Here is a 16,191-nt window from a genome sequence, read left to right as displayed (position 1 = left end):
TGGATTAAAGCTAGAAATTAATAATAAACGAAACTCTGGAAACTATACAAACACATGGAAATTAAACAGCATTCTACTTAAGGACATAGGGGTCCAAGAAGAAATCAAGCAGGAAATCAAAAAATTTATTGAAACTAATGAAAACAATGATACATCATACCAAAACCTGTGGGATACTGCAAAAACAGTATTAAGGGGGAAATTTATTGCATTAAATGCTCACTTCAGAAGAATGGAAAGATGGCAAGTGAACAACCTAACACTTCACCTTAAAGAACTAGAAAAACAAGAACAATCCAAACCTAAAGTTAGCAGACGGAAAGAAATCATTAAGATCAGAGCAGAACTGAATGAAATTGAAAACCAAAAAACAATTCAAAAGATCAATGAATCAAAAACTTGGTTTTTTGAAAAGATAAACAAAATTGACAAACCATTAGCATGGCTAACAAAAAAAGAGAGAAGACCCAAATAACAAAAATTAGAAATGAAAAAGGCGATATTACAACTGATTCATCTGAAATACAAGGAATCATTCGAGACTACTATAAACAACTATACGCCAACAAATTTGAAAATCTGGAGGAAATGGATAAATTTCTGGACACACAAGCTCCCAAAACTGAACCATGAAGATGTAGAAAATTTGAACAGACCAATAACAATAAAGGAGATTGAAGCTCTTATCAGAAGGCTCCCAACAAAGAAAACCCCAGGACCAGATGGATTCACAGCAGAATTTTACCAAACATTCAGAGAGGAATTGACACTGATTCTTTACAAACTATTCCAAAAGATTGAAATGGACGCAAATCTCCCAAACTCATTCTATGAAGCAAACATCATCCTGATACCAAAACCAGGTAAAGATATAACCAAAAAAGGAAACTACAGGCCGATATCCTTGATGAATATAGATGCAAAAATCCTCACTAAAATACTAGCAAACAGAATACAGCAACACATACATAAAATTATTCACCACTACCAAGTGGGATTCATCCCAGGGATGCAAGGTTGGTTCAACATACGCAAATCAATAAATGTGATACACCATATTAATAAACTCAAGCACAAGGGCCATATGATCCTCTCTATAGATGCTGCCAAAGCATTTGATAAAGTTCAGCACTCATTCTTGACAAAGACCCTCTATAAGTTAGGTATAGAGGGAAAGTATCTCAACATAATTAAAGCCATATATGACAAACCCACTGCCAATATCATCCTGAATGGGGAAAAGCTGAAAGCTTTTCCTTTAAGAACAGGAACTAGACAAGGATGCCCACTCTCACCACTCCTATTCAACATAGTGTTGGAAGTACTAGCCAGAGCAATCAGAGAAGAGAAGGAAATAAAGGGCATCCAGATTGGAAAAGATGAAGTCAAACTGTCCCTGTTTGCAGATGACATGATCCTATATATCGAACAGCCTAAAACCTCTACAAAAAAACTGCTGGAATTGATAAATGATTTCAGCACAGTAGCAGGATACAAAATCAACACACACAAATCAGTAGCATTTCTTTTCTCCAATAGTTAACATTCAGAATGAGAAATCAAGAAAGCCTGCCCATTTACAATAGCCACCAAAAAAATAAAATACTTAGGAATTGGGTTAACCAAGGAGGTGAAAAATCTCTATAATGAGAACTACAAACCACTGCTGAGAGAAATTAGAGAGGATACAAGAAGATGGAAAGATATCCCATGCTCTTGGATTGGAAGAATCAACATAGTGAAAATGTCCATACTACCCAAAGTGATATACAAATTCAATGCAATCCCCATCAAAATTCCAAAGACATTTTTCTCAGAAATGGAAAAAGCTATCCAGACATTTATATGGAATAATAAAAGACCACGCATAGCCAAAGCAATGCTGAGCAAAAAAAATAAAGCTGGAGGCATAACACTACCTGACTTTAAGCTATACTACAAAGCTATAATAACCAAAACAGTATGGTACTGGCATAAAAACAGACACACTGACCAATGGAATAGAATATAGAATCCAGAAATCAACCCACACACTTACTGCCATCTGATCTTTGACAAAGGCAACAAGCCTATTCACTAGGGAAGGGACTGCCTCTTCAGCAAATGGTGCTGGGATAACTGGATATCCATATGCAGGAGAATGAAACTAGACCCATACCTCTAACCATATACTAAAATCAACTCAAAATGGATTAAGGATTTAAATATACACCCTGAAACAATAAAACTTCTTAAGGAAAACATAGGAGAAACACTTCAGGAAATAGGACTGGACACAGACTTCATGAATACGACCCCAAAAGCACGGGCAACCAAAGGAAAAATAAACAAATGGGATTATATCAACCAAAAAACTTCTGCACAGCAAAAGAAACAATTAAAAGAGTTAAAAGACAACCAACAGACTGGGAGAAAATATTTGCAAAATATACATCTGACAAAGGTTTAATATCCAGAATATATAAGGAACTCAAACAACTTTACAAGAAGAAAACAAGCAACCCAATTAAAAAATGCGCAAAAGAGCTAAGTAGGCATTTCTCTAAGGAAGATTTACAAATTACCAACAGACATATGAAAAAATGCTCAACATCACTCAGCATCCGGGAAATGCAAATCAAAACCACACTGAGATACCATCTAACCCCATTTAGTATGGCTAAAATCCAAAAGACCCTGAACGATAAATGCTGGCGAGGTTGCGGAGAAGAAGGAACTCTCATACATTATTGGTGGGACTGCAAAATGGTGCAGCCTCTATGGAAAATGGTATGGAGGTTCCTCAAACAATTGCAGATAGATCTACCATACGACCCAGCTATCCCACTGTTGGGAATATACCCAGAGGAACGGAAATCGTCAAGTCGAAGGTATACCTGTTCCCCGATGTTCATCGCAGCACTCTTTACAATAGCCAAGAGTTGGAACCAGCCCAAATGCCCATCATCAGATGAGTGGATACGGAAAATGTGGTACATCTACACAATGGAATACTACTCAGCTATAAAATCGAATGAAATACTGCCATTTGCAACAACATGGATGGACCTTGAGAGAATTATATTAAGTGAAACAAGTCAGGCACAGAAAGAGAAATACCACATGTTCTCACTGATTGGTGGGAGCTAAAAATTAATATATAAATTCACACACACACACACACACACACACACACAAAACCGGGGGGGGGGGGGAAGAAGATATAACAACCACAATTACTTGAAGTTGATATGACAAGCAAACAGAAAGGACATTGTTGGGGGGTAGGTGGGGTGGGAAGAGGGAAGGAGGTTTTGGTGATGGGGAGCAATAATCAGCCACAATGTATATCGACAAAATAAAATTTAAAAAAAAAAAAAACTTTAAGAGATATGTACTAAACTTATTCTCCCCTGTGGACACAAAGGAGAGTTAGCAAATTCAGACTCAGTCACTATACATATCTTTTCTAACAAAACACTTTGGGAAATATAGTAAAATATGACATATCTCAATAATCAATAAAAGTGGGAATTTCACAATAATATAGTCACTTAATAATATTAAGCTACATAATCTGTGTAACAAAACCTACAAAATAAATTTCCTTCAATTTTTTATGATCTATAGTGAATTTGACTACTTTTCAAGAACGTGAGGTATAACTTACATCCTTCTCAAAACAGATGTGCTGCATAAGACACATTTCCACTACATGATACATTTTAGGTGATGAAGATCTCATCAATATTTACAGAATGTAAGTGAGAATGTTGTGGGGGGGTTTTTTCCATGTTTTTAATAATGAAGAAGGAACTGATTTAATATATGTGAACTGATATTGTGATATTAAGGCAAACTCAAAAAAGTTAATTCTCAAATATTCTTGCTAAAGTATAAGGCTTGAGGTTTTGTATGTCTTTTCTTCCTACTTTGCTTATTTCTTTCCTTATTTCCTTTCTTCTTTCCTTCCTCTTTTGTCTTTTCTTCTTTACTTTCTTGTCCTTTCTTCCCTTTCTCCTTCATATTTTTTTCTTCATTGCAGAAGCCCAACATCATAACCAGCAGAATTTTCAGAAAATCTTAAAAAATATAAAAGTAACATTTTATTTTTTTCACTCTCACGGCAGTTTGAAATTGGTTCAAGAAACAATTTAATCCATGTCTTCAGAAGTAGCAATCTTCATAGGAAAAAATAAACCAGTCTCCTAAGAATACACTTTTATTATTTTTTTCTACAGAATATTCCAAAGCTCTTCCTGGTCTCCCTACTTCGTATGCTGCTTTGCTAAGAATTAAGAAGCGTTCATCTTCATCTCTCTTTGGCTCAAAGACCAGACCACGATACAGCAGTCCTTCGTTAGGGACACTGAGTGTTTCTTCACCCAGCTGGCGAGGGGCAGCTCAACATTATTATTCCCCCATCAATCTTTATCATTCCTCAGATGCCTTCAAACAAGATGGTAAGTGTCAAAGTAAAATTGCACCTACTTACACAGGCAAGGAAGACTTTATGCAAGACTGTTGCAATAGAGGTCAAGATGATTGCAACGTAAAAGAGAGATTGAACTCAATTCTGCTAAATCAGAATGCAGAAGAGTTTTTAAGAGCTAGAGTGAGCTAGTGGAAAACTGGAGGATGTTAAAGAAGATATTGGTCAATGTGATCAGGCCATTTGTGTTTATTAATTGGTGCTTATCAAAGTTAGGATCCTCTCACAGAGGGGAGACTCACAGAGACTGGGAGACAGGGATCCTACATTTCTTGATGATTACATTTCAGATGGATAGCTCCCAGGTCCCAACACAGACATTGCTAGGTCATAAAAATGGCAAGAGACTGGAGATGATTTACATCTCAGAGGAGCAGGAAATGAATTTACAATTTCAAGTTTCTAAAGTAAATACTCTAAGAAAAGGGAGGTCAGAAAACTGTAGTCACAAAGAAATCCGACTAATGTTTATAAAACTAAGGGGAATGTTAAGGCCCATTTGGTTTCAGTTAGTGTTGTGCTCTAAACGTTTTTCAAGAATTTTTCTGCATTTAATGATTATTTAACTACATTCAATACCAATCCTGATTTAGAATAAAGACTAAATACACTCATAGTATGAAAGTAAAAATATAATTTTTCTTGAAGAGAAATTTGACAATCAAAATCAATAGCCTTAAAAGTGTCATATCCTTTAATCCATTGGTTTTATTTCTAGAAGTATATTCTGCTTGAGGAAATAATAAGTAGAAACACAAAGATATACTTAGCAATGTTTATAACAAGAAAATAAGAAATAATCTAAGTGTTCGACACTAAGATATGGTTTTTTTTCTTTAAAATGGTATTATGTAGTAGAAGTACCTTCTTTATTTATTTATTTATTTGTTTATTTATTTATTTATTTTTGTTGTTGTTATGTTGGGCTAGGGCTCAGAGACCCTTCAAATCCATTATGCAGACTGGGTCACAAACCCCTCACTTGCAAGTCCACAAGCTAGGTAATAGGAAACATGTTCCTGGGAGCTGTGGGTAAATATTAATAGACTTTATTCAGATGCAAGTTTAGGTAGCTAGCAGCAGCCATCCTAGTAGCCTCCTGGGGCATCCCGAGTACACTTTGGATCAGAGACCTATGTCCTTTATTCTTTGCAAGTCAGATAAACAAAGAACACCTGGCCACACATGCACAATTACATCAGACAATAACCAAGGAACACCTGAGTGCACAGTGTGCGTATTTACATTAAACAGACTGGGTCATGCTCAGCATGATTCTGAACATCTGAGGGATCCTGACCATTATCCTATATTTTCCCTACATGCTGGAACACAGTTGATTGTACACATCTATGGAATACAGCCTTGAATATTAAGACCTGTGTGCAATACGTGATGATCAAACCAGGATAATTAGTATATTCAATATTATACAATGTAATCAATTTTCACAGCCCTTTACCAATTCCTCCCTTCGAAAAGGAAAGGAAAGGAGGAGAGTAGCTTCAGTTCTGTTCTCTTCTTTTGAAAGTTCGATGTATTATTGTGATTGTTGTATTAAAGACTACTCTGCAGCTATTAACGTTACAGCTTGAACTAAATTTTCTAGATGTCCTTTAACTCTGTCATTTTTGTATATACAAAAAAAAATACAAGTTTAAATAACAGTCAGAGAGATGTTATAAGGCTCCATATAGTCCTTTTTATATAGCTTATTCCATTCAACTTTCTCAACAAATAAGTGAGGTGTATATTGTTACTGCATTCTTCAGAAATGCAAACTCAGGAGAAGATAAGTGTCTTTCACAAGATCACACTGTTAATAAGTGGTATGGCCAATTTTTATTTACATATCTACTAATTTTAAGACCAATGCTCTTTGAACTACATTTCAGTTGTGACTGATGAAGGACTACACATTCAAAGATACATTTTGCAAGAACTAAATTACTTAGAAAGATTCCAGAAATGTCAAATTAGGTTGTGGTGCCAGGCACACGGCAACTCATTCCTCATGATTATACCAACTGTTGCCATGTAGGGCACCATCTCATGGTGTTGACATTTAAATTTTACTCAGCATGAAATTAGCACCCTAAAAATATGTTTTATTTTTTAATATACTTAGTATAAGTTTAAAAATTCCCATAACGTTAAATCTATTTCCAGACCCAATCAGGCAGAGATGTGTTGGTATTTGCATTCTTTAGACATTATTATTTTATGACATCAAGGTAGAATGTATTGTGTGATCAGAACTTGGTGCTACTCTCATATTTGGTATGATTTGCTACCAGTTAGTGTTCTAGTCCTTTGTTCTCTTGTTCCAAATGGAAGTTAAGGTCATTCACAATGATAAAAAAAATATAATTAGAAAATATGAATTAAAACACATGAAAATGATGAAAACAACACTGGGACATAAGATGGAGCCACGCATAAGATTAAAGTATTTACTGTACCTGCTTGTATAACTGCTGTGGGCTAGTCCCATTTTGGGTAATTAGCAGCCAGGGATAAAGAAAGTTTGGTCAGTTATATATATTGCAGTGTTTCAAACATTAAAATGAAATAGTTAATCAGTAGAAACACAACTATATCTGACACTAAGATAAGACATTTTTTCTGGAGGGTTCTCATTAAGAGTTTATTATTTGATATAATGGCCAGTGACCTGAACATTATTTTTACTGTATACATAATACTGTGTTTCATCTGTTTCAATAAAGGCAGAAGAAACTCAAACAGAAACAAAATGAGAAGTTATTCTCTGGAACTGTTCTCATTCTTTATATATATATATATACTTGGTTATCTTGTTAAAATATAGATCTCCTTTCAAAGATCAGGAATAGGGCCAGATAATCCCATTTATAAAAAGTGAACAGGTGATATTAATGCTTCTGGTCTGTGGATTATACTTTGATTAGCAAGGTTTCAGGCTGGGAACCAATTTAAGATAATTTAAGTCCTCTGCCAATCTAGTTTAATCCATATTTTAGAGCATCAGGAAGAACAGATAGTCTGAGTACTTTCCAAGAAATCTTCCATAACTATTGTTTTCTCATCTGAGCATTTCGTAGACCTTGCCTAGATGTGACTTTGAGTTCATTCTCTCTGACAGAATCTGACATATGGCTTTTGTCAGGTAATTCCCTTTAGCCTTAATAGAGAGGAAACCTGAGGCTGACATGCTCTTTTGAAAAATAAGAAAACTAAAAGAGCCTGAATAGAAAGTCATGCCCAACCTGCTCAAAGTTAAGTCAAGAATTACCGCAGATGGAGGCAAGATTTTTCTGAGAAATGTAAAAACCCAGTCTGCAGTATAATTTAGGGAACGAATTTATCTTCTGGATATACAACCTGAAAAAACTCTACCACTCACATTCAAAGAAATAAAAAGTATGTTCACCGCAATATATATTTAATAGCAAAAATTGCAAACAACTCAGATGTCCATCAGAAGGGGAATAGATACATAAATTGTAGTTTTTTATTCATAGAAAACTAAAACTGTTAAAGTGAACAGACTATATATTTATAAAACAAACTAGATATACCTCAAAATATCATGGTGAGTGAACAAGATAAATCCCAAATATTACATATAATATGATATTGCAACCAAAGCAGCATGGTACTGGTATAAAAATAGACATTCAGACCAGTGGAGTAGAACTGAGAACGCTGAAATCACCCCCTCAGGCTTATAGCCATCTGATATTGGACAAAGGAAACAAAAATCAACATTGGGGAAACACTGCCTCTTCAACAAGTGGTGCTGGGAAAACTGGGTATCCATATGCAGAAGAATGAAACTACAATGCATCTCTCACCATACACTAAAAACAACTCAAAATGGATTAAAGGCTTAAGTATAAGACCCGAAACTGTAATATTACTAAGGGAAAATATTGGTGAAACACTCCAGCAACTAGGTCTGGGCACAGACTTTATGAACAGGAGCCCAAAAGCACAAGCAGCAAAAGAAAAAATAAACAAATTGGACTATATCAAACTAAAATGCTTCCGTGCAGCAAAGGTAACAATCAACAGAGTGAAATGACAACCAGGTGGGAGAAAATTTTTGCTAACTATGCATCTGACAAGGGATTAATATCCATACTATACAAGGAACTCAAGCAATTATACAGTAAAAAAACCAAATAACCCAATTAAAAAATGGGCAAAGGAGCTGAATAGACATTTTTCAAAGGAAGACATATAAATGGCCAACAGGTACATGAAAAAATGCTCAACATCACTAGTCATCAGGGAAATGCAAATTAAAACTACATCGAGATACCACCTCACCCCAGTTAGACTGGCTATGATCAAAAAGACGGTGAATAACAAATGCTGGTGAGGGTGTGGAGAGAAACGAACACTCCTACACTGTTGGTGAGACTGTAAATTAGTACAACCACTATGGAAAACAGTATGGAGTTTTCTCAAACAACTGCAGATAGATCTTCCATATGACCCAACAATCCCACTTCTGGTATATACCCAGAGGAATGGACATCATCATGTCGAAGGGATACCTGCACTCCCATGTTCATCGCAGCTCTGTTTACAATAGCCAAGATATGAAACCAACCTAAACATCCATCGATGAATGATCAGATAAGGAAACTGTGGTATATACACAACATGGAATACTACTGTGCCATAAAAAACAATGAAATACTCCCATTTTCAACAACATGGGTGAGCCTGGAGAAACTTATGTTGAGTGAAATAAGCAAAGCAAGAGGGATAAATATCGCATTGTACTCACTCATATGTAGGTACTAAAAAAGAAAGAAGGACGGAAAGAAAGACCACAGTGGTGTGTTGGACTTGCAGAGGGAGAGAACACTCCTAGAGCTACAAAGTGGAGTGGGGGGGAAAGCAGGAGGGGGAGGGAGGTTGGGGATAATTGGGTGGGGGACATGGGGTACAAATACAATTTGTGGTAATGGGCATGCTGCCAGTATGAATCTGGACCCCATATCATGGGCAGGAGGGATGACAATCAGCTTTGTATCTCATGAATATTCATAACCAATAAAAAAAATATATGGTATCATTTATGTAAAACAATTAAAAATAATATATACTATTTACAGCTAGATTTATGTGGTGTCATTTTAAAACATGAACTTGAGATAGCACGTTGACCATGGTGCTTACCTCTGAGGAAAAGGGAGAAAGAGAGCAGGGAACTAGTACCAGGATGGGAAGACAGACGACTTCAATTTACTGATATTTTACTTCTTAAAAAACAACACAAAACAAACAAAAACACTGAAACAAATTTGCTAACAATGAGTCCCATCTTCTGGTATTTACAGTGTAATCCCTCCTCTTCTCTATGGGCTGAAGTATTTACTCGCTTCTGGAGAATAGATTATGCCAAAAATAATGGGATACGACTTGAGTCATTGGGATACAAAAGACTCTGGCTTCCATCTTGTTTGCTGCCTTTTGCTCTCTGGCTTGTTCATGCTAATGGAAGTCAGCTCAGGTGAGAGCTACCCTATTGCGAGGCCACTGAGAATTGCCTCTGGCAAACAGCCCGTGAGTAATTGAGGCACTCAATCCAACAATCTTCAGGAACCAAATCCTGCCAATAATTATGTGAGTGAGTTTACAAGTGGATCCATCTGATGTGAGCCTTGGGACGAGACTGCCACCGCCCCCCCCCCCCCCCACTTTGTGAAAGACGTAGAGCCAGAGGACCAGGTTAATCCATATCCAGTTTCCTGACCCAAAAGTCTGTGAGGTAATAAATACACAACCTTGTTTATTTTTGGGGTATCGTTTCTGTTATCCCTACCATACCTCTATAGTTTCTACAGAGGATTTTTCTCACAATTTCATAGTTTTTTTAATACATTTTATCTATTTTAATTTTCTGTGTCATCTTGCCATCGTCTCAACAGGTTGTTATTCTTTTCTAGGCAGCCAATCCCTATATTCAGCCAAGATTTTTAAATTTAGATCTTGATTTTGCATTCCTTTTTTGTTTTCCTTTATATGAGAGTACTTCAAAAAGTTCGTGAAAAAATACAGTGAAGAGATAATATAAATCTTTCCATAAATTTTTTGAACACCACTCATGTTCTGTACCAATTTTTAGTTCTATTTGTTACATTAGCAGATGCTGTGCAGAAAACGTTTAAAAAACAAAACAAAAGCAAATGCTTCAAGTAGAAGAGAGAAAATTCCAATCTTCCAATTTTATTTGCAAATAGTTTATATTAAATGTATTATTATATTTTATTTATTCTACTGACCACAATGAAATATTTAAAACATAAAGAAAATAATTTTATAGAAGTCTCCTGAGCCTACTCATATATCAGCTTTATTAAATTTTAATATTTTGCCAAATTTCTCCAGTGTTTTTTATTTTGACATAAAATTTGAGAGCCCCTAGGTATCTTGCTCAGATTGTTTCCCCTTGTTCCTAGTCTTAGAGGAACCATGATATTAACCTTGTCATTCACATTTATTAATATTATTTCTATATGTGTCTAAATCTATAAAGTATATGTTCTAATCTTTGAAAATCTTATATAAATGATACTGTGTGTATCATTCATGATCCACATTTTCTGGATCAACATTATATCCTTGAGATTCATCTATGTTGATATCTGCAATTCTAAGTTAATTTCATTTCCTATAAAGCATACCACCATATGACTATATTATAATTTATTTATCCATTCTCGTTTTAATAGAATTTAGATTATTTCTAATTTTCTGCTTTTACAATGTCAAATTAATGTTCTTTTGCATGTCTTATTGGCAATTGTGCTATACATGTTTTAGAAGAGCAATTTGTATAGTAAACGATATGTACAGTTGCAACTCTTCTGGATATTGTCAAATTGCTTTCCAAAGAAGTTGACACTTCTACCAACATTGTATGAGTGTTTCCATTTCTCCATGTTGTCACCAACCTATCATTTTTCCCAAGTCTCTTGAGTATAGAATTTCATTTTACTGTGTTTTTATTTTGCGTTTCCTTTACTAGTGAAATTGAAATGTTATTATGTGCATATAAGACATTATGTTTTCCTCATGTATATTGCTTATCCATATATGTTGACAATTTTTTTCTATTAGGATGTTTGTCTGTCTTTTTATTCATCTGTAGAAAATTTACAAATCATATGGTCACTAATTGGTTAAAGGCATTGCAAAATCTCTCAGCATTTGGTTTATCTCTATACTTTGTCAGTAGTATCTTTCATTGAGCAGAAGTTTTTGATTTTAATATGTTGATACTTCAAAAAGTTCATGGAAAAATAGAATTAAAAGATAACATTAGTCCTTCCATGAACTTTTTAAAGTACCCTCGTGTAATCAGAAATAGCAATACTTTCCTTTGTGGTATATACTTTTCGTATCTTAATTAAAAACTATTCTTAACTTGAATATTCATTTATTTTCTTCCAACTTTAAGTTTTGATTTTTATATTTGGGTATTAAACTACATGAAATTGTGTTTGTATATAATATGAGGTAATGGCCTGATTTTATTTCTTTTTCTATTTTTGGAGTACTATATTTACTTATGTAAACATTCCGCACTGATTTTTAAAACATTCTCTCACATATATTTTCAAATAAACTTTCAAATCCTTCAATAACATGTTTTAATTTTTGTCCTAAATATTTTTCACATCTTTTTTTAAGTTTGTTTCTAGATTTCCTATATTTTTTGTCTCCTAAAAAATAATAACATAGGTAAGCATAGTTGATTTATGATCTGTGTCTGTTGGATCTGCTATCTAGAGCCTCATGGCTCTATATCTGTTGTCTGTTATTTCTTGCTCATAATTACTTGTATAAACAGCTAGCTGTGTGCTTAGGAGAAAAACAGAAAAAGCTTGGTTAAAACTATCCAGTATCTGTCATGCTCATTTCTTTCTTTAGAATGCTTTCTCTTTTCCCATGCCTTTTGTTGGACAGATCATGTTTTCTAAATTTAAATCCTGTTTGTTGTTTTAGATTTTATATGTTACATGCCTGTTCCTCTAGTGATTACTATCAACTTAGTCTATTATTTTAGTGATTATCATTAGTGTACTTCGCTAAGAAATTTCCCAAGTGTAAATTTAAATAATTTTATTTTTTCAAACATGATATAATTGCATGCCTTAAGTACTTATTGCTTTCTCTTGTATTCATTTTACCCTTTTTAAGAAAAATATGTTTTTAAATCACTATATAATATTTAATTATATTTTCCATAACATCAGAATCTATAGTCATAATTTCTTCTATAATAATCCTTCTCGCTTTTTTCACTTTTTTTCTTGATGAAATACATCCTACAATAATGAGGATATGAATGTGGTAAACAGTCTTAGTTTTTATATGTTTAAAAATATCTTTATTTGCCTTTACACTTGAATGATAAATAGTTTAACATGTGAAATTCTAGGTTGACTGTTATTTGCCCTTAACACTTTAAGCACCTGCTGGCCTCTGTTGTAGCAGGTGAGAGGTCTGTTATCAAGCTAATTGCCATTCCTTTGTAAATAGACTGCCCTATGTAAGTCTTCTTTTTTTAATTCTTGATATTTTACACTTTTAATTTGTAGTCTTTGAAAGTGGAATTATCCTTACTTATCCTCCCAATACTTATAAAAGAATTTTGTGTGTGTGTGATGGGGGGAGTTGGGTGGTGGCAGTTGGCTGGTTCCCGGTATGGGGATCCGAAACCTTAACCTTGGTGTTATCAGCACCATGCTTTAACCAACTGACCTAACCGGTCAGCCCACATCTTTCTTTTCAAATGTGCAAAATGTTGTTCTCTCTCCTGAAAATTTTTCTCCTTCACTAATTACTTCGTTTTCTTTTGGGGGGTGTAGGAGTGAGAGTTCTTTTTTTTTTTTTTTATATGTATCAGTCATTTCATCTTCCATATATTTTAAGTATCTTTAAATCTCTAGGATGTATTACATTGGGTGAATTTTTAGTAGACTGTAATTTATTTTCAAGGTTTTTTATCAAGTCTTTTTTGCATCTATCTATTTCTACTTCATTTCTACCCTTGTTTGTGTTTTATAATTGCTTACTCATTTTAACAAAATCTATTTCTTCATTTATATGTTTCAGTATCCTAAACATATTTATTTTAAATCTTGAGTTAGGTAGGAGTTTAAAATGTATTTTACCTAGTATAGACTGATTTTTTTTTTTCGGCATTAGAATTTCTTATCTGTGTTGGAATTTTTAGTTTGCTTTTCAGGCATACATGAAATAGAAGCATTTTAACTTATTTTATTTTCCCCTCTCTCCCTCTGCTTACCTCTTAATTTCAACCAGTTTATAGTCGCTGCCACCTGGTGCCTCTTAGCTCTAAATAAGAAGCAGATCTTGTAATGGCATTTTGAGTCACCTACCCCACAGTACTGAAGGGGATATTGAGATTCAGTCACTGAGCTCAGGAACAGCTTAATTTAGTTCGCAGTCAGGAAGCTGTGTCTGCCTGATTTCATCTTCCCAATGCCACATCTTTTATGTGTCTGTACCCTCCTGTGCTCAGTTTTTGAGAGACACACATACACACGCACAAACACAAAGTGCACTATCTGTTACTATAATTATCACGATAGAGGTATGTACAGGATTCTATGGGAGCACAGAAGAGGGGCTTCAAACCTAACCTGTGTTGTATCATCATGAGAAGCTATACTGAGAAGGTAAAACTGAATCTAAAATAGATTGGATTTGTACAAGTGCATTCCAGATGAAAGAAAAAGTATGTTCATAGGCATAGAGCAAGAGAAAACACTTCCAGGTTTAAGGAACTGTATGTAGTACATAATGCTTGTATCCAAGTGCGAGTGACTGCCATGAAATTATAAATAGACATATTTCTTAAGGAGTCTAGACATTTTATCTAAGTTAATAGCAAGCCTCCATTAAGCCAAGAAATCTTTTTTACCAGAAGTTGCCTGAGGTACCTCTGAACATCCAAATTTAAAATCATCATCGTCACCATCACCATCATCATCATCATCGTCACTCTGATGGCAAGAGGGAGGTAAAGGTGGTCAATAGGATGCTATCATACTTATAAAGGGAAAATCTGGTAATTGGAGGAAAACAGTAGCAACAGGAATAAAGAGAAGATGATGGTCAATCTCCCTTATATACTACTGAAGCCTCTCCAATAGGTTTATTTGGTCAAAACAGCAATCTTTTTTGATTCTTTCTAAGTTTTATTACAGTTAATTGTCTTGTTTCTCCTGGGATGTTTTCACCATATGAACAATAGCCTAAATCTACTACAAAATTCCAACCATGAGGATCTAAATTAAACAGGTATAATTTAAAAGACTAAATTGTTAGAGTAAATTTCAGAAGAAACATGAGCAGTATATGGTCATATCATATAATTTTGTTGCATTTGTTTCATCCCAGAAACACTTTTATAAAAACTAAATATTTACCTATGATAACTGACACATGACTTGGTTTCCAACATTTTAACAGATAGTTGCCCAGGCTTATGAAAGAATAGGCTCTAAAAAATAGCTTGAATAACCCTTTTATACAATTTGACACACTTCCCTACATTATGATGGTAACAATACTCAAAATGCTTTCTGGATGTTTGGAATCTGAATGTTTATGCATCTCTCGTTTATTTTTCTTTGATGAGTGAATAACTTATTTAGAATAGGATTACTACAATGAACATAAGCCATTATCACTAAAGGTTTAATAAACTGAGAGTGTTTGCTTTTTGTATCCTTCAATAAGAGACATTGGCCACTGCCCTACTGTATGCAAGCTGCACGTTAATTGATCTCCAGACAGTTATTATCATTTTAATCTCTAAAGCTTTTAAAGTATGTGAAAACCCTTTTGGTAAGTGTCATTATGACTGTGCAGTACAATCATATGTATCGTGCTTTCTATTTGAAATGAAACAATATTTTATTAATATTTCTATAAACCTTCAGAGATATGTACAATTATGGTCCAGTACTAAATTAGTAACATAAATAGCTAATTTTAAGAGCTGTTTGAAATAAAGAGCATATGAAACTTTATGTCACAGCTTTTTATTCCTTTCAAACTAATAATAAGGTCCTGTCTTAGTCCATTTTGTGCTGCTATAACAGAATATCACAGTCTGGGTAATTTATAGTGAATAAAGATTTATTGGTTCACAGTTCTGTAGTCTGGGAAGTAAAATATCAAAGTACTGGCATCTGGTAAGGGCTTTCTTGCTGTGTCATCCCATGGTGGAAGGAGAAAGGGCAAAGAGAGAGAGAAAGAGAGAGGGAGTGTGTGGGGGCAAACCTACTCCCAAGATAATGGCATTAGTCCATTAATAAGGGCAGAGCTCTACTAGTGTAATCACCTCTTAATGGTCCTACCTGTTAATACTGTTACGATGGGAATAAATTTGAACCTGAGTTTTGGCGGGAAACCATTGCAAGTATCTTATGCCATTTCATTACATAGACCAAGGCCAAGTGTCAATGAATAAACTATAAAATAGTTTTTATTCACACATGAATAATCATAGAAGCTTTTATCCAATTTTAAGCAAGAGATATGGAGAACTAAATAAAATGATTCTTGTAACAATTGTTTACTACACCCAAGAGAATGTGCATAATTTAAAATTATGTATCTTTATCTCCAGTGGTCACATTCATGAAATTTAGTAACACATATTAAATTTGATTAAGCATTCC

General features: G+C 34.4%; 1 protein-coding gene across 1 annotated transcript in view; it reads left to right on the top strand.

Annotated features, from left to right (window-relative positions):
- Positions 1-3,230: 3,230 nt before the first annotated feature.
- Positions 3,231-16,191, top strand: part of CNTN5 (contactin 5) — a 473,778-nt gene continuing 460,817 nt past the window's right edge. Inside the window, exons 1-2 of the mRNA XM_063094835.1 lie at positions 3,231-3,237; positions 4,221-4,442. Coding sequence (XP_062950905.1) covers positions 3,231-3,237; positions 4,221-4,442 — 229 coding nt within the window. The remainder of the gene's footprint in view (positions 3,238-4,220; positions 4,443-16,191) is intronic.

This window comes from Cynocephalus volans, chromosome 4 (assembly GCF_027409185.1).
Source record: "Cynocephalus volans isolate mCynVol1 chromosome 4, mCynVol1.pri, whole genome shotgun sequence".
NCBI classification, from domain to species: domain Eukaryota; kingdom Metazoa; phylum Chordata; class Mammalia; order Dermoptera; family Cynocephalidae; genus Cynocephalus; species Cynocephalus volans.
The sequence above is the reverse complement of the archived record's forward strand: the minus strand, read 5'-3'. Positions and strand labels throughout refer to the sequence as shown.